This window comes from Poecilia reticulata, chromosome 7 (assembly GCF_904066995.2).
Source record: "Poecilia reticulata chromosome 7, P_reticulata-male-v2, whole genome shotgun sequence".
Classification (NCBI taxonomy): Eukaryota; Metazoa; Chordata; class Actinopteri; order Cyprinodontiformes; family Poeciliidae; genus Poecilia; species Poecilia reticulata.
The window spans coordinates 10626455-10645377 of NC_088836.1; the positions used below are offsets into that span (position 1 = coordinate 10626455).

The window sequence follows — 18923 nt, forward strand, 5'->3', positions numbered from 1 at the left end:
TTAACTGAATTTTTAAATAGAAATTGTTTCTTTAAGTGGATTACTCGTAATCTGTATTTTTGTTTAATTTGAATTTATTTTCTTTATAACTTTCTGTATAGAAATGCTGACAAGTTACACTTCCTTGTGTGTTGTACTATAATTTTTATGGTAAAATTCTGGTAAGAACAGTGACCAGTGATTTACCATATCACATGGTTTTTGGGGGGTGGGGGTTACAATAAAATGTCAATATATCATACAGTCTGGCCGTGTTTTTCTGGCCGGTAAAATACTGGCAGTTTTGGTTGCCAGAATTTTACCGTATTCTAAAAAAACTGTAAAATACTGCATTTTAAAAATACGGTAAAATACCGGCAGTTTTGGTTGCCAGAATTTTACCGTATTTTTAAAAAACGGTAAAATACTGCATTTCCAAAATACGGTAAAAGAAACTGGCAGTTTTGGTTGCCAGAATTTTGCCGTATTTTAAAAATACGGTTAAATACTGCATTTCCAAAATACGGTAAAATACTGGCAGTTTTGGTTGCCAGAATTTTACCGTATTTTAAAATACGGAAAAATTCTGCATTTTAAAAATACGGTAAAATACTGGCAGTTTTGGTTGCCAGAATTTTACAGTATTCTTAAAAAAATCGGTAAAATACTGCATTTTTAAAATACGGTAAAATACCGGCAGTTTTGTTTGCCAGAATTTTACTGTATTCTTAAAAAACTGTAAAATTCTGCATTTTAAAAATACGGTAAAATACCGGCAGTTTTGGTTGCCAGAATTTTACCGGATTTTAAAAATACGGTAAAATACTGCATTTCCAAAATACGGTAAAATACTGGCAGTTTTGGTTGCCAGAATTTTACCGTATTCTTAAAAAAATGGTAAAATACTGCATTTTAAAAATACTTAATACTGGCAGTTTTGGTTGCCAGAATTTTACCGTATTCTTAAAAAAATGGTAAAATACTGCATTTTAAAAATACTGACAGTTTTGGTTGCCAGAATTTTACTATAGTCTTAAAAAACGGTAAAATACTGCATTTTAAAAATACGGTAAAATACTGGCAGTTTTGGTTGCCAGAATTTTACCGTATTTCCAAAATATGGTAAAATACTGCATTTCCAAAATATGGTAAAAAACTAGCAATTTTGGTTTCCAGTATTTTACCGTATTTTGAAAACACGGTAAAAAACTGGCAGTTTTGGTTGCCAGAATTTTACCGTATAAAGACGGTAAAATTCTGGCAACTACAGCTGGCAGTTTTGTACCGTAAATTGAGGCCGTTTTTTATTTTATTTACAGTCTACATCTAAATATTAAATCTGCTAACTTCGGAGAATTACGAGTCAAGTATGTTCTAACCTTCATTTTCAGATAAACATGTTTCATTATGTAATAAAATAATGTAAAAGTGTTGAGGGGCAAAAACAGCTTACATTTACTCCAACCAGGTTTTAGTCGACATTTTCCTTCATGGTTAAAGCTGTGCACAGAAAAACAATAAAGATTCATTATTTTATTTTGGAAAAAATTCAGAAAGTCTTTATATATCATTCCGCTAGTTCTTGAACTATAACATTTATTTACATATTCAGCCAAGCCTAGAAAGACAAGTGGCAGTGGGATCCATCTTAAATACCTTAATGCTGTTAAAAAGGTTCTATTCAGACATGGTGCATTATATATTAGATTAATCTGTTACAAATGCAATAATAGAACTAAGTATTTTCTGATTTATTTACTCACTTCACTGTCTCAAGTCTCTTGTCTGGATCCTCAACTATTGCATTGAGAGCCCTCATCCCTTCGTCTCCAGGGTGATTATAACTCAGGTCCAAGTGTTTAAGAGATGAGACTCTATTGGATTCAATAGCTTTAGCCAGAGAAATGCAGCCTTCCTCTGTCACCTGACATCCTGCCAACCTGCACAAAGACACAATTAGAAACAGATTAGAAACGGATTAGAAACAGAGCTCACCAAAATTTGATAGTGATGCACAAGTTCAGTATTTTATATTAGATATACAGATTTATTACAAAGGATTTAACTTGTTTATTGTAATTTTGAAGGTTATGGCCTACAAATAATGAGAGCCCAAAATACAGTGCCTTAAAACATTAGAAAATTGCAGATTATATTTTTTGATAACAATAAATCCATTGATTACTTCCTCATAGATTGCTTTCAACATGACATTGTACAATCTTTGAGTGTAATTTTGTGTAAAACTTGATTATGGTTAAAATGGTAAATGGCCTAAACTTGTTAGCACTTTATCAAGTCCATTGGACCCCAAAGTGCTCCATACTACGTTTGGTCATTCACATACACACCTCACACACACCTTCGGTGTGTGTGTGAGGTGGGTGTAGTAGCTGTGGCTACTACACTGTAGCCACAGCGACCCTGAAAGAGTAACAGAGGAGAAGCTGAGACCCTGAAACAGTCTAACAGAGGAGAAGCTGCCCCATTCACACACACACCGATGGTGTGTGTGAATGGTGTGTGTGTGAATGGGTGTAGTAGCTGTGGCTACTACATTGTAGCCACAGCGACCCTGAAACAGTCTAACAGAGGAGAAGCTGCCATGCAGCAGGGCCACCGGTCCCTCTGACCACCAGTAGGAAAGTCAGGTGAAATGTCTTAACTACAACACAATGGTGTTCAAACTGGAAACCTACCAGTTCCAGGAAAAACTTTGACCTCCTTAGCCACCATTGCTTTTAAGGAAAGACTTTCAAATTATTTCATTTACATATGCTGCTGATCTCTTAACTTTAGTTGTATCGCTCTCAGTACTATTTTCATAGGGCTGTTGTGTTATATTGACACTTAAGAATTATGAACACATAGAATAACCTTAAATCTTGGGACAGAGTTTACAAACTCAAAATAGTAGCTAATTATAACACTGGTTGTTATATTACTTTCATTAATAACAACTCTGAAAAACCTACTTGAGAGTCTCCAGTTTACAGTTCACATGTTTCAACCCATCAGCAAGTCGCATCACTCCAGCATCCAGCAAATCATTATGACTCAGGTCCAACACTGTGAGATTTGAGGATGGTTTGCTTAGGACTGATGATGTCAGACCACTGCAAGATTCTTCAGAGAGTTCACACCAACTCAGTCTGTAAAAAGATCCATGAAAACAATCAGGTTAATTTGACAAACCCATGTGTGATTTTCTACTAAAATAATAAAGGATCACAATAAAGGAACAAAGTATGAATCTTGTTTTAAACAACAATAAAAGGCAAGTTATCATGTTCGTTTTGTCAAACTAGTCAAAGGCAAAATCCCTAACTCATGTATTAATAGTTTGTTCACAATGAAGAAAGTAATATGAAGCATTATTCTGAACTAGTGAGGTATTTTAGAAACTACGTGAAATAAAAATACTCACAAAGTGGTGTTTGAAACTTTAACCACTGGCATCATTCCCAGAAGAACTTTCTCTGATTTCAGGTATTTCTTAAGATCAAACACTTCAAGGTTTTCATCTGATGTCAGCAGCACAAAGTTTAAAGCTGACCACTGAGAAGCAGTGAAATTTTCAAAAGGTTTTTCTTCTGAATTAAGATAATTTTTGACTTCTTGAACAAGGGTGTGGTCATTCAACTCATCAAGACAGTGGAAAAGATTACGATTTTCCTCTGAGTCACTGTTGTTCTCTCTGATCTTCTTCTTGATGTACTCTGCTGTTTCCTTACTAGTATCTTTGTGTTTTTCACTCTTATCCATCAGATCTTGAAGTAGATCCTGATTAGATTCCCGAGAGAGACCCACTAGGAAGCGAAGGAACATGTCCCAGTCCCCATGTTCATTCTCAAAAGCCTTGTCCACTGCTTTCTTATAAAACTCTGAGGCAGTAAGGTCTGAGGTTGCTGAGGTGGATTCTGTGAACACATTTTCCCCTTTGTTAGTAAATGAGTAGAAGACATGGAGAGCTGCCATGTACTCTTGAATGCTTTTATGGAGAAAGCAAAACAGCTTCTGCTGGTATAGCTCATGATTTGCTCGTTTGATCTGAGTTAACAACCCAGAGAAAACAGCAGCTTTGGTTACATCAGTCCCACAAGTGGTCAAGTCTTCTTCAGTAAAGAGAAGGTTCTTCTCCTCTAGTCCTTTGAAAGCAAGTTTCCCCAAAGATAGGATTGTTTCATTATTAGATTTATCACTGAATGTCTCTGTTCGAGATGTTGACTGATCTGTATTATATTTAACTTTTGTCTGTCTGCGCTGGAGCAAAAGGAAATGTGTGTACATGTAAGTCAGAGTTTTTGGCAGTTCATCATCTTGATTTCTTTTAACAAAGTCCTCCAAAACCTTTGATGTGATCCAACAGAAAATAGGGATGTGGCACATTATGTTAAGTATTCTTGATTTCTTCACAAACGACCAGATTTTTTCAGCCACCTTCACCTCAGTGAATCGTTTCATGAAATATTTTTCCTTTTGCTGATCATTAAATCCTCTCACTTCTGTCATTCGATCAACCTTTTCTGGAGGAATGTTGTTGGATGCTGCAGGTTGAGAGGTGATCCAGATTTGAGCTTTAGGGAGCAAATTTCCCAGGATGAGATTTGACAACAGAACATCCACTGAGGTTGTTGTTCTGACATCACTACATTTATTTATGGTTTTGAACTCAAGATCAAGACGACATTCATCAAAACCATCCAGAACAATCAGAATCTTGTACTGGTCATAGTCAGTTATTTCAGATGTTCTCATTGCTGGGAAGAACTGATGAATCAGATCTTCAAAACTGTGTTCTTTATCTGCTCTCAGATTTAGCTCTCGGAAAGGAAGTGGAAAAATGAAAAAAAAGTTTTCTGTTGCTTTGCTCTCTGCCCAGTCAAGTATGTACTTCATTGAGGCAAATGTTTTTCCTATTCCTGCCACTCCAACGGTAAGGACAGTCCTAATGTTTTGATTACTATTTGCAGGTTTGAAGATGTCGCAGTATTTAATAGATGTTTCTTCATTTGTTGTTTTGAACTTTGCATCCTGAACTTGCATGGCTTCATTTTGAGCATTCTCTCCTTCTGTGATGTAGAGGTCAGTGAAAACCTCGTTGAGAAGAGCTGAGGTCTTCTGTCCATCAATCCCTTCAGACACACTGGTAAACTGATCTTTTAGTTGACTTTTGAGTTTTCTTTGACTTGTGATATCAGGCTTCTCTGAAAAAAATGTAATGTAAATGAACAAAAAACAGATTAAGTACTTTTGAAACAATTGTCTGTTATATATTATTTTGGCAAAAATAAAAACACACAAAATAAAAGACTCCCAATAGCAAACTTTGACCCGTTCGTGTGTGACAAAGGAATGTGTTGTAAAATAATCCCGTGATATTTTCTGTTTGGAGGGTTTTTATGTAATGTAATTACTAAAAATTGAAGCACGCTGCAGACAAGGGCGTAGATCCCATCTCATTATTGGGGGGGACCATAAACAGGAAAATTTCCTAAGAGCAATTTTGGTGGGGTCGGCAAAGTTACAGTGAAATGTAATGTAAAATGAGGTTTAAAGAGTTTCTAAACCACATTCAAACTGCAGGACCAAAAATGACTAGTAAGGCACATCAAATGTGTTTTTCTCAGTAAGCAACCTATTGAGAAATAAAACTAAAACTCAAATGTTGCTTCTATATGAGTTTTGTTCAGTCTCACTGATCTAATCTCTGCTACAACTTTACAAAATTTTCAGGTTCTAAATAAAAAATATTTAATGAGAAGCTGCTCTTAGTAAAATTCCCCATAAACACTGAGTTATTGAAATGGCTCCCAATACAAGTTATGGGCTATTTAAATTATAATTTGTTAAGTTGCTTTATTTTTAAACCTTTTTTAGTTGCCATCTCCTTTGTGACGGAGAACCAACAGGTAGATAGAAATGAGTATCTGGAGGATATTATAACTAAACTTAACATTTAAAGCACTAGGGTGTATGGGGTTCAGCAAACACACATGCAACATAGACGTATGCAACATCTACATGTGCATCATCTACATGCAACATAGACCAACGACACATAGCAACGACACATCTACACATATGACTTCTACTTTTTTTATACAAGTGGAACACCATATTCTACTTTTTTTGACTGTGTGTGGAACTTTAGTCTTGTGTATGTGTGAGAGAAACATTTGTGTGTGTGTGCGAGTTAGTACAGTGTATGTGTGTGAGAAAGATAGCATTTGTGTGCGTGTGCAAGTTGTTAGGACAGTGTATGTGTCCTAACAAAGATAAAAAGATAAAATCTGTGTGCCTGTGAGACATTTTAGTAGTATGTATACGGAATTTGAGTATTTTTTGAGTGTGCGCGAGTTTTTTTAGTGTGCGTGAGTTTTTTGTAGTGTGTGAGAGACAAAACATAGATTTTGTCCTAAACGGCCCCTCATACTGTTTAGCGCTGTTGTTGCTCTTCCTTCAAGCTGGACTGAACCATTGTCTAATAATGGTGGGGGGGACCTTAAAATTAATTCTTTTTTTTTTCTGAGATAAATGGCAGATGTAATTTGTTCTTTGTTTCTTTTGCCTTTTCATATTGGTATTATTTAAATGTAAACGTTTCTTCAATTTTTTTTTTTTTGGGGGGGGGGAGGGGCAAATCTAGACTTTTCCAAGACTGGGGGGATCCGGGATTTACACCAATGAATGCAGATTTAAATTTAAAACTACAGAAGTTCCTGCAGATTTCTAAAGGTCTATGTGGGATTGTAAATTTTTGTCAAGGCAAGTTCTTGCTGCCATCTGTTGACTTAATATTTGTAAAGTATATACCAGTGCTTCAACATTTTATGGCACAGACTGTCAGTGAACGCACCAAAAGACTGAGTGCCTGATATGTAAAGTGTGCATGCATGGTGTCTTGACCCATAAACTTCAGAAAATGGATTATAACTCTATATAACTGTAATAGAAGTGTGTCGACAAGTAGACATCAACTTCTGCACAAAGGAACAGTACTGCCTTTCACCTTCTAACCTTGAAGAAATACAGATCAAAAGTTGTTGGTGCTGAAACTCACCAGTCAGCCTAGCTTAGAGAAAAGTGCTGAAAATACACATCTACATAGATTCAGGCCAGTTCTGTGAGAATTGAAAAAGCAAATGGGGGCGCAGACGTTGCCCCCAATCAACATTGATGTTGATTGGGGGCACCAGTCAACATCAATGTGTTAATTGGTGCCTTTTTATCCATGTTGTAATGTGTCTTGCTGAAATATTACTGGACTCATGCAGAGGAGAGTTTTATTAGCAACATTTGCAATTTTAGATGTGATAATATTTCAGTGCATGATCTTTGGAGTATACTTTGGGTGCCCATTACCTTTTGGAAACCAATAGGCAACTGGTCTTATTTAATATAGTTTTAACTACTTCAGGTCTTTGTGATTAGTTGCTGAAATATCTCTTTTTTGTGTGGCCCTTTATCCTACTAATTAAATACAACGTCAGTCAGGCTTTTGTGTGAACAATTTATGACCCTAATCCATACTAAAGCAACCTGCATGAAAAGAAGAACAGTGTATGTCACACCACAATGCACTACAGAATAATGTATGCACATCTTTGGATTGACTCATGTTGTTGAGCAATGAGAAACAATAGTATTATCACAATATTATAAGACAAAGTAAGCTGAGAAAAAACACAACTAATAGCAATGCCTTTTGATGGAGCATTGAGTATAGATATTTCTTTCAGAATTATATTTTTTCACCTTTGCCTGTTGTGTGAATGTAACCTAAACTATCACTTCTTTAATCAGTCAAATGTAGAGTTGAATATAGCTTTTTAAGTATATTTTTGTATCTATCTTGGTTTTTATCAGCTTGCTTCATTTTTAATAAATTAAACTTAATTGTCAGTTTCTGAGTTACTTTTACATCCTGAAACCTAAGCAATACACAGTGATTTCATTGTGACTTGTAATGTACATTCATAGCTCTCTGGAATGGAAAGGATTCATCCTTGAAATTCATTTTGAAATGTTGTATTGCTAATTAGTTTATAAATGTTGAGATCATTTAATGTAGTTTCAACTAAAAGTCAAAATTTTGTAATTTCACAGATGACAGTTTAAATATTAGAAAAGACATTTAAGTTCAATCTAATTGTAAGAAATTAGCATCTGCATATCTTACCTCGTATTTCTGTCAGTCTGTCAATGATGCCATCAGGGATTTTCTCAGCAGCTGGAGGCTGAGAGGTTATCCAGATCTGGGCCTTTGGAAGCAGGTTTCCTCTGATAAGGTTTACTAGTAACACGTCGACTGAGGATGGTTCTCTGACATCAGTCAAAATTTGACTGTTTTCAAAGTCTAAGCAATGTTGATATGCATCAAGTCCATCCAAAAGAAATATAATATTTAACTGGGAATAGTCAGAGATGATGATATTTTTGGTCTCCTCAAAGAAGTGATTAAGAAGCTCAAACAAACTGATGTTTTTATTTTTTATCGAGTTGAGTTTTGAGAAGTCAATTGGAAACAAAAGTTCTACAGGTTTTGCCTGAACAGAGACTTCTTTGATCCAGCTGAAAAATGACCTGTTATCATTTTCCTTTTTAGCCCATTCTTTTATAAATTTTTGCATGTGAAAAGATTTTCCTATACCAGTTTCTCCAATGGTCAGCACTGTTCTAGTTTTCTTTCCTTTCCCATCTTTGAAGATCTCAGAAGTGGATTTCACTTTTGTAAACTTGTTCTGCTTACTTTCCTCTTCTTCAGAGCCATTTTCTCTTCTGATGATATGTTCTGTTGTTCTCTGGTTTGGATGACTGATTTCATCTTTTTCGTCAATGATTTCTTCCCGAAATCTATTTTTCAGACATGATTCTAGCTTCTTCTGTTGCTCATCGGTTTCTAATCAGACAAAGCAAAGTTATACAATGATGTAAAATCATATAACTCTTGAATAAAGTCAACGAAATGCATATGAGCTAAATTAAGAGTAATTGATTTTGACAAATATTCTTACCTTGACATTGAACAGTTCTGTTGATATATTCAGAAGGAATCTTATCAACTCCTTTTGGTTGAGAAATGATCCAAATATGAGCGTCAGGAAGCAGATTTCCTTTGATCAGATTCGTTAGCAGCACATCCATTGATGCTGCTTCCTTCAAGTCTTTAACTTCTTTGTTGTTTACAAAGTCAAGAGGAAGTTCACATTTTTCCAGGCCATCAAGAATAAAACATATTTTATCGTTGTCATCTTTGGAAACCACAGCATTTTTTTTGTTGAAGAAATCATCCAGCAGAGATTCCATGCTTTTTACTTCATCTTTCTTTGTATTCAACTCAGTGAAATCAAGGGTCACTAAAGCCTTTATGTGTTGGTTGGATTTTTCATTTGCCCAGTTGATCATGAACAATTTTTTTTGGAATGTTTTACCAATCCCAGGAACTCCTTCCATCAGTACAGTTCGTACATAATTGGAACGGAATAATTTCTCGATGGGAAATAAATCTTCAAACTTGACTAGTTTATTTTTCCCACTTTTATTAAATTTCACAATCTCTGAAAGTTTTTGGTCATTTTCCTGTCGATCCACCTCCTGAAGTATTACTTTCTTCAGGTATTTTTCCTCCTGGGCATTTCCTGTCATTGAAAAAATGTGATATGTGAATAACAGAAATAACAATAACTTCATACATAAAACACTGTTAAAAACACTATCTTCAGAATTAACAATCTGTATTTATTTTTGGCAACAAGTAACAATAAGATGCATTAAACTCACCCAGTAAATTAATATGTTTACAAAACAGACATTTTTGACTTGAAACATTAGCAACTGTCAGATGTAGTAGTGATGTGATCTGTATCATAAGCATGGTGGTTAACATACTGGTTAATACAGTCTCGTTAGGTGCATAATAAACATGGTGGGTCTCCAGATTTTACCTGTGCCCTGTGAGGCTAAGCACTGTTTATTTATTGTAAATATACTTTTATATTTACAATACAAATATTGAAAATAGATTAAGGTAGGCGGTTCACAGTAAACTGGGACTCAGTGACCCCACACATCACACTGTCTTGCACCTCCACATTTTTGTAACTTGCTGTGGATGGCGTCACTTCACTTTAACACAAATCTGTGTATTTGGAAGGTGCTCTTGTATGGGTGAATTTTTCTGCCACAATTCAAGAGTACACATTTTCAGTCTGAAAACAGGACTTCATATCATCCTTCTCAAAACTTGTAATGATTGTACTAAAAACTTCTCCTCACGCTCACACTTCGTCTCTGCTCAGAGTCTGCTTACTTTTGAAACCGTCTTTTAGCAAAGTTGCCTAGCAACCTCTCAGTCAATAGAGTGAAAGTGTTGTACTGGGTGTTTTTGTTTCCTTCTAGCGGGTGTTCCTGTGTGGTTACTATTGATAGCAGCAACCTGCGCCACCCACTGGATGTAGGGAGTTGGTTGGGTGAAAAAACTCCTGCCTAAGTGGTCAATGGGCTCTTTGCATGTCAGTTTCCACGTTCAGGGAAAAGCGGCTCGGTTGTTTCCGTTCTATTGAAAATTGTATTTTACACTTGGTGCTTACAGAGTTTGCTCAAGGTACCAATGGGCCTTACCACAGGGGCCGCGTTTCATTGGCTAATGCCCATTTCACGTCACAGCGCAGCTACCATGTGCTTGACCGTCTCAAACACAAGCTACAGTATTAAACTCATGCTAATGTACATTGTGGACTAGCAGACCGGCAGAAAGTTTTTGCGTCAGGACTCGAAAAAGAATGGTTCTCCACCGTCAGTGGGGTATCTGTACAGACGATGTCAGGTATCCTGATCGTATTTGTGGAACTAAAAGTCACAGATTTCCAAAATTTGAAACGGAAAGCTTTGCTTGGATCAAAGCTTGTGCACGACCGCATTTGCAGCTCGACCGCATTTGCAGCTCAACCGTCGTAGGATCAATAAGAACAAAGGAGTGTCTGCTGGCGTAAGTATTATTGCTTTGCTTTCTTTGTGTTTAGTGAATGAAAAAAATAAAGTCAATAATAAACACATCCATTATGAAAACCTCTTAGCAAAGTACAGCATAATGGCAGTACCGATATAACTTTTTATATCGGTACTGTTGAAGACAGGCTTCAACAGACCTTGAAGCCTGTCTGTTACACAGTCTTTCGTTAACTGAACAGATCAATATGCAATCTGTACCGTATCTGACATACATTAAAGATTTTATTTTACCTGAAAAGGCTTTGTACTAAACTGTAATCGTGTTAGCCACGCTAGCACCAAGTACAGAGTATTAGGGCTAGGCACATTCGAACATTTGCCAACAGAAATCAGTGATTTCAAAAGTAACCCTCAAAACCATGAATGCCCGATTTACCCAGCCTTGCAAGAACAATAGTCGTCAGTGATCTTGTCCACATCTATAGTTATGCTGAGGGTCTGAGGATCTGCTGTTTTTCTCATCGACCGGTAGCATTTAGCTGTGACGCGCACAATGTTGGAGACATCGTGGCTCAAACACCTTGATGTCGTCCAAAAAAGATGACATGAACTTGTTGGTTCCCGTCCATTGTCGTGGCTGATATTTTTTGAAAATCCGGAAAAAATGCTACACTAATCGACTCAGAAATACTCTCTACAGAGACTCAGTCGAAATGAAAGACGCCATGTTTAGACATAGAAACTACGCTCCCCGATGCTTTGTTTGTGAGACATGCAGCCACGTGGGGTTTTTGAGCGGCGTTTCTGGGCGGAACTTGATAAGGTCCATTAATAATGTACATAATCCAAAGGTCCAACAAGTAAGCTGGAGAAAGGTTTTAAAATGTATGCCTAGTTATACATTCACTGACACAAAAGTGAGTTTTACTTTCTTAAACTTTGTGGCTAACATTAACTTTAGCTTATGAAAGTAGGCAATATTCTCGGACACTGTTCTTGTAAAAATGTCCTATTTAAGTATTGAAACATTCTAACAGACAATGTTTTTACCTTATTTTCAAGTAGATTGTGTGTATTTATTATCGTTAATGTCAGAGACTAATGGGGAGGTTACGGTTTGGGCTTTTTACTTCTGAAGCATGACGAAGTACAAGAAGCTTCATAGCTTAACAGTAGCGCAGCTCTGGTGTCAGAGATCTGGTTCAGCTGACTGTTCAAATTAAAGTTGTTGCTTTTAGAAAAATATGACCATGTTGTCCCCATGTTATTTTGTTTTATTACCTTTGCATGTTTCTTGTGAAGAGCTGAGATAGGACGGTGTTTACAGCAGTGTGTACAGGCGGATCAGTTGCTCGGCTGTCTGGCTTTGGTCTGTTCACTCGTTACCATACACTCGCTCTTTTAGCCTGAATACAGAAGTGATTCCATGGAAGTAACTCAGGGACAGCTCCTTTATTTACCATCCGTCTCCCCCTGGTAGTTTTAGGCTGAAGAAGCTGATCCGGAGTGAAGTGAAGGCTGCAAACTTTGCTGTGCCGCGTTAGTTTTAACTGGTAGCAACGAATATTTACAAGCCACCATCTTCTTAATTCAGGATTGATTGGCAATTAATGAAAACTTAAAAGCCCAATTATATTAGGAAAACACCAATGTTCGTAGTATTGCTTTTTTTTTGTGTGCGTCTGAAATACGATTTTGTCTTTTCTAGCTGTCATGGTAACTCAAACCGGAAAGAAGTGAGCCGCATTGGCTTATGCAGATGTGATGTCAACGGCGTACGTGCAAAGAGCCCATAGCACACTGCTGGTGGATGTTCAGTGCAACATGGAGCAGAAAGCTGAGGCAATTGCTTCAAAAAAAATAAATAAATCACTCACTGCCATATAAAACTAAGGCGTCAGTGATTCCATTACCTAGAGAAGAACCTCACTGAGCTTTGAACAGTATTGGTCAAAAATGATGTAAAGTTATAAAATGATGGAAAATCATATAACTCTTGAATATAGTCAACAAAGATGATTATTTTGTGTGCAAGCTAAAGTAAGTGTAATTGATTTAGACAAATATTCTTACCTTGACATTGAACAGTTCTGTTGATGTATTCAGAAGGAATCTTATCAACTCCTTTTGGTTGAGAAATGATCCAAATATGAGCGTCAGGAAGCAGATTTCCTTTGATCAGATTTGTTAGCAGCACATCCATTGATGCTGCTTCCTTCAAGTCTTTAAGTTCTTTGTTGTTTACAAAGTCAAGAGGAAGTTCGCATTTTTCCAGGCCATCAAGAATAATACATATCTTTTTCTTGTCATCTTTGGAAACATTAACTTTATTTCTTCTGAAAAAATCCTTCAGCAGAGATTTCATGCTTTGTTCTTCATCCTTCTTTGTATTCAAGTCTTTGAAATCAAGGGTCACTAAAGCTTTTATGTCTTTGTTGGAGTTTTTTTTTTCCCAGTCGGTCATGAACATTTTTGTTTGGAATGTTTTACCAACACCAGGGACTCCTTTCATCAGTACAGTTCGCACATTATTGGACAAATCAGGATGTTTCCGAGAATTATTGTTGGTAAATAAATCTTTGGGCGTGACTCGGTTCTTCTTCCCACTTTCAAACGTCACTATCTCAGAGAACTTCCGGTCATTTTTATGTTGACCCACCTCCTCAGAATTTTTTGTCTTCGGGTCATTTTGTCCATTGGGATCTCCTTCTGTAATTTTTAAATTAATTATATATGAACAACAAGCATAACCATAACATATTTAATAGACATGATTAACACTCTTCAGAATATATTTCCAGCAATAATCTACATTAATAACTCCTTTTTCCTCCTGTCATTCAGCCATCATCAACAATCAACATTAACATCAACATTAAGCATTAACGCATAGAAAAAATCTGTATTTCTTCTGGGCAACAATTTAAAATCTGCTAAAAAGTGATAAGATTCACTGAGTGTCACCCTGAGCAAATTATTATTACTTTACACTATGGACATTTTTGTCTTGAAACATCAACTATTGTCAGGTGTTAAGAAAATAAACTTAAAATAAGCTAGTTTTAAAAGCCTAACCCTATGTTCAATATTAGATAAAATTAATGGTGTTTCACGTAAGGAAATTCACTTCAAATTATATCCACGGTTCAATCAGCGTAATCTCTTATGTAGAATAGTTCTATTGAAACATATTACACTAAGTTGAATTAAATTAACTTAGCGTGTAGTTCTCTCTAATTTAGAACACAGCTAGTTTCTCTTTGGACTGAGCAGGCATTCACAGGGGGTCGTGGCTCTGTGTGAATTTAACCTTTTGACCACTTTGATAAGATTTAACAACTGGTGTAAAACAATCTGTTCCTGCCAACAGAGTAGAGCTTCCTCTTGGGACAGGGTCATAAAAACATCTGTCTTCATTCAAAAGAAAATAACACTTCTTTGATCTTAAAAACAGGTTTTTACTGGAACATTGTCAACTAGATTTAAATGAACTTAGCTAAGGACACTCCCCTAATTTGAATACAGCAGAGATGGGAAACACGCCCTAACTTTAAAAGTAATAGGACCCGGAACCTTAACTTCAGATCGCTCCGGTGTTACCCCTGATGCTGTCTCCGGGGAACGGTGTGTTGGTGAAATGGTTCCCCGTAACATTTGTCGTAGTGTGTGGATGTTTGTGGAGTGAGGTAAATATTGAATTGGATGCTGGTTTGTGATTTTATTGAGTTTTGTCAGTTTCATTAGTTGTTTGTCTAATAAATGTTGTTTATGTCTTGGACTTGAAAAACGTTTTGTCTTGTCTTTATGTTTCAGCTGATACAATGACGACATCAATGAATCCGGGCAGAAGAGAAAATAAAATGAGTCAAAAGATTTTAATTCTTCCTCTTCTGATAAAATTAACACAGGGCAGTAAAGATAAGACCTGACAAATACTGGTTTAAGTATCACAAGGTTTGAGGCTTTATAATTTAGAGAGAGAAAAAACAATTGGTTTTCTTAGAAGCAGTTAGTTTTACTTTCCTGTGGAAATGTTCTCCTTAATGTACAAATAGAAACAATAGGAATATTTTGACAACAGCAGGGAACACACTAATCATTACTGCACCACACAAGCCCATATTAAAATCAGAACACCAACAAAAAAACAAGTAAATACTAAATTTTACAATACAAAAATATAATTTGACCCTGAGAGTTTTTCTCTTAAAAATATTTATTCATTAGTGTCTAAAACCAATGGACAGTTGGACTTTAAAAAACATATTTTCAAGTCATACTCACCTGTGTTCGATGTCCCAGATGTTTCAGATTGGTTGTCATTAGAAACACTGCAGACACAGACAAGACATTTAACTGTTTTGATTTACATTTATTTAAACAGACATGTTTACTGATCATGTCTAAGTTAAAAGCATAGAGAGTAAAGTAATTTATTTGCGTTAGGATAAAATAAATAAATGTGACTTCATCACATTTATTTTAATTAATTAACTACATACATTTTAATTTATTAAAATTTCTAAATTAATTACTTTTTTTCATGGAAAGGTAGCAAAGCTATTCAAACCTAAAATACCATCTCAATGCAAAACATGTTGCAGCAAGCACAGATGTCCCCAATGCTAATGTCATCTTTCACAGTCCATATTTCTAAAGAAGTACATTTTCAAAGAAGTGAAATGAAGGATAAGGGGTTTTAATAAAACACTTTAAAGCTGAATGGGTATAATAGCACCTTGCAAAAAATCTGAATAGGTTAAATAACCTAAATAACAGATTTGAATATCAAAACAATAACAATCACTTGGCAACAAAAACTGTTTTTGCACTGAACATGTTTATTTTGTCAATCCATACTTTTCAATAGACAAAATCGCAATGACTTCCGATTGACAAAACAACTTCCTGACATCAATACGTTCTAGGAAGAGTGATGATAACAAATGTATAAAACAGCTAAATGCCAGTCAGAAGATTCTGACTACAAACCAACCATCTTTGATGTCCGACATGCTGCAACACCAGACAAAAACAGAAAATTCTTGAATGAGTTGAAAACAAAAAACACAGACACTAGAACAGAAACTGATGTGGTTGAGTAATCACTGGATAGATGTACGCAGTGTGATTCAACACAGGAAGACATTTATAACCCAAAACAGTCAATCCAAACAGTTGAAAGAAAAACAAATGAAATGTTGAAATAAAAGACACTTTTTATAAGTAACCTCTATTTTTATGTGAAATGAATCTTCAACACATGAGCACCACAAGATTTTTTGCTCAACCACTTAACTCTAGGTTTTCTATAAATGCTGTCACAACCAAAATGGAAGCACTTTGCAGATTGATGGCTAAGTTCTTGGTATGTCCCACATGGTGCATAATGCTGAAGGTCATATGTCTAATGCCCTGCTGTTGCTGTAAATTAGATTTGGTCTGATCAGAACTACCTTTAGCAGCTGCAGATATACGTGGTGAAAATTGTTGTCATTTTTTTTGCTGAGCAACAGTGGGTACAGATCAGTCTCTGAGTCTTTGTCTTATGAGGTTATATATGTCACTGTCAGATTTTGCCCCAACAGAGGGGCAGAAGTGCATTAGATCTTTTCATCCATCTCTGGCTTCAACTACCAGCCTGCCCGAGCCTGAAAGATAGATACAGAAAATAATTTCATTACTTACATTATTACTTACATTAATTCTACTACATTAAATTACACGTCATTATTATTGGCATATAATAGAGTAATTTGTGTTAGATGGACAAGGTGATGCTTTTTAACTTGAAAGAACTTCATGCTCTTTTTTACACTTATTTAGTCCCACTCTTCTTCAAAACTTATAACAAGTTCTTTTATTTCTTTTTGTTAAATGACATAAGAATGATTTCAGTAATACTTAAACAATAATCAAAAGTATAGTCTATTCTATAGAAATTGTTTAACAATTTAAAAAATAGTATCATTTATGTATTAATAATTGTCCTGTTTTTCTGGTCAGTCTTACCATTACATATAGACCTTCACTTTATTACATAAAACATGTGTAAAAAATTTTATAGACTACAAATTGCCCACATAGCCTACACAGCTAAATAAATATGGGGAAAACACCTTACTTGGACTACATTTCATACTCAAAGTAGACAAAATATACCTTATATTTGACTTACTTGCCATGAAGTTGCAATGTTGACAATCCACAATCATTCAGCGGGTCAGTGATTCCCTGGCCAGGATTGACCAGGGCTGACAGGGTTCATATTCTGGTATAATAAAACATTCACATGTCCACAGGCAAAATATTTAAAAGCTTATAGCCCATCAAAGGGGACAAGTGTTTGGTTCTCAGTCCAGCCGGTCAGAATACGGGTCTGGCAAGTTATTGTGTGTGATGGATAAAATATAACAACTGGCCAGCAGCTGCTATATTCCAGTATACAGCATACTAACATGGGACAGTATGCATTAATTGTTTCACTAAAAAATTAGTGCATATGTTTTACTATGTCTTGTTATAATATGCTCTTTGCATTAAAATAATTTTCAAAAACCTAAGAAGCTATGGACTATCTTTTGAGCAGAATTCAATAGCTATTGTACATTTTGCTGCTTTTTATTGTGTTTTACTAAGAAAATACATGAAATATAACCAGGGTGTCTTACCTTTGACCATCACTGCCAAAGTGTAAAGGTTCATCCTTGGATCTGTGACTTTTCAAACTCACTGAAGAAGAGTTTGAAGTTTGGTGCTCAAGTGAGCTAGAAGACAAATAGAAAATGTTTTTATAAGACAAGATCAGTTTTCCTTTTAAAATATCATTTTTTATAAATTATTAAATAAAATATCTGGTCTTGACAAATATCTCACCTCTACAATGGTTTTAGAGCCAGGCTAAATTTATTTTTAAAACTTGGAGAATAAAGTCATAATATCATGAGAACATCATAATTTTGCAATAACATAATACTCGGTTTTTATTTAATAAAAAATTATTGAATTAAAGTAATTAAATACAACAGATAAATAAATGATGTGGATGACTTTTATATTTGATGATGCAGAAAATAATTTTTGTTTCTGCCAAAGCAACTCATTTGTTAACTTATTATGCTTCTAAATTACAAATAGCCCTAAATGCTATTAATGCAAACAACACTTGGTAGCAAAGAGCAACCGTTTTTTGATATTCATGTGTTTCGCATCATTGAAAAACTTAGAATCAGCTCTTTCAGATTCTGTAAACAACTCAAAATGTCTCCTGTTCAACTTGTTCATGGTTTTGTCGTGGCTGTTCGCATTTTCCAAACAGCATCAACTTTATCATTAGGATAGACAAAGAAAACAACAATAAGTACATTAAGGGACACATATTTTTAGATTCAGGTTGTATATATTAACATGTTGTGTTATTGTGAGGGCAATTTCAAATTAAGTGGTTCGTGATTGTTAGATGGGTTAAGTGATCCTTGGCCAGATAAGGTTTGAGAAATACTCACATAAGTAAATTGGGTAGTGTTTAATAAAACCAAGAACAAAACAAAAATAACTGGGTTAGTAAGGTTCAGCATGAAAGATTTTCTTTTGAAAAACAGCAGATTGGTCAAAACTAAACAAAAACCATATTATTCAATAATTTTTTTCTGTATTGTATATTCTTCAATCTGTAAATTTGTTTGCAAAATTTAACAAGAAGGTCAATTTAGATTAAATGACGAAATATGTATGAAATCTATTTTTTAACTAGTGTCACACAGTGTCTACAAACAAAATGAAGAATTTGTGGAAAATTATGTTTAGTTTAAAACTACTTTTAGGCAAATTGCTGCATGTGAGAGCAAAGTTTGCAGATTCAGAGAATGGAATTGTAAAAATGATAAATTATCATTTTTACTTTTTTCTTTTGAAGACCTTTGTCAGAAAAGACGTAAAACAAAAAAGCTTCACTTACCTGCCACCTGGTATGATACCATCCTCTTCCTCAG

At 35.3% G+C, this 18923-nt stretch overlaps 1 protein-coding gene across 1 annotated transcript; it reads right to left on the minus strand.

The window, feature by feature from the left end:
* Positions 1 to 1632: 1632 nt before the first annotated feature.
* Positions 1633 to 8773, minus strand: LOC103468039 (NLR family CARD domain-containing protein 3-like). Its single transcript, XM_017305628.2, has 4 exons — positions 8162 to 8773; positions 3407 to 5186; positions 2955 to 3131; positions 1633 to 1919 (listed from the first exon to the last, which is right to left on the minus strand). Exons 1-4 carry the CDS (start codon positions 8610 to 8612, stop codon positions 1739 to 1741), a joined length of 2589 nt encoding a protein of 862 aa, XP_017161117.2. The 5' UTR covers positions 8613 to 8773; the 3' UTR covers positions 1633 to 1738.
* Positions 8774 to 18923: the final 10150 nt, after the last annotated feature.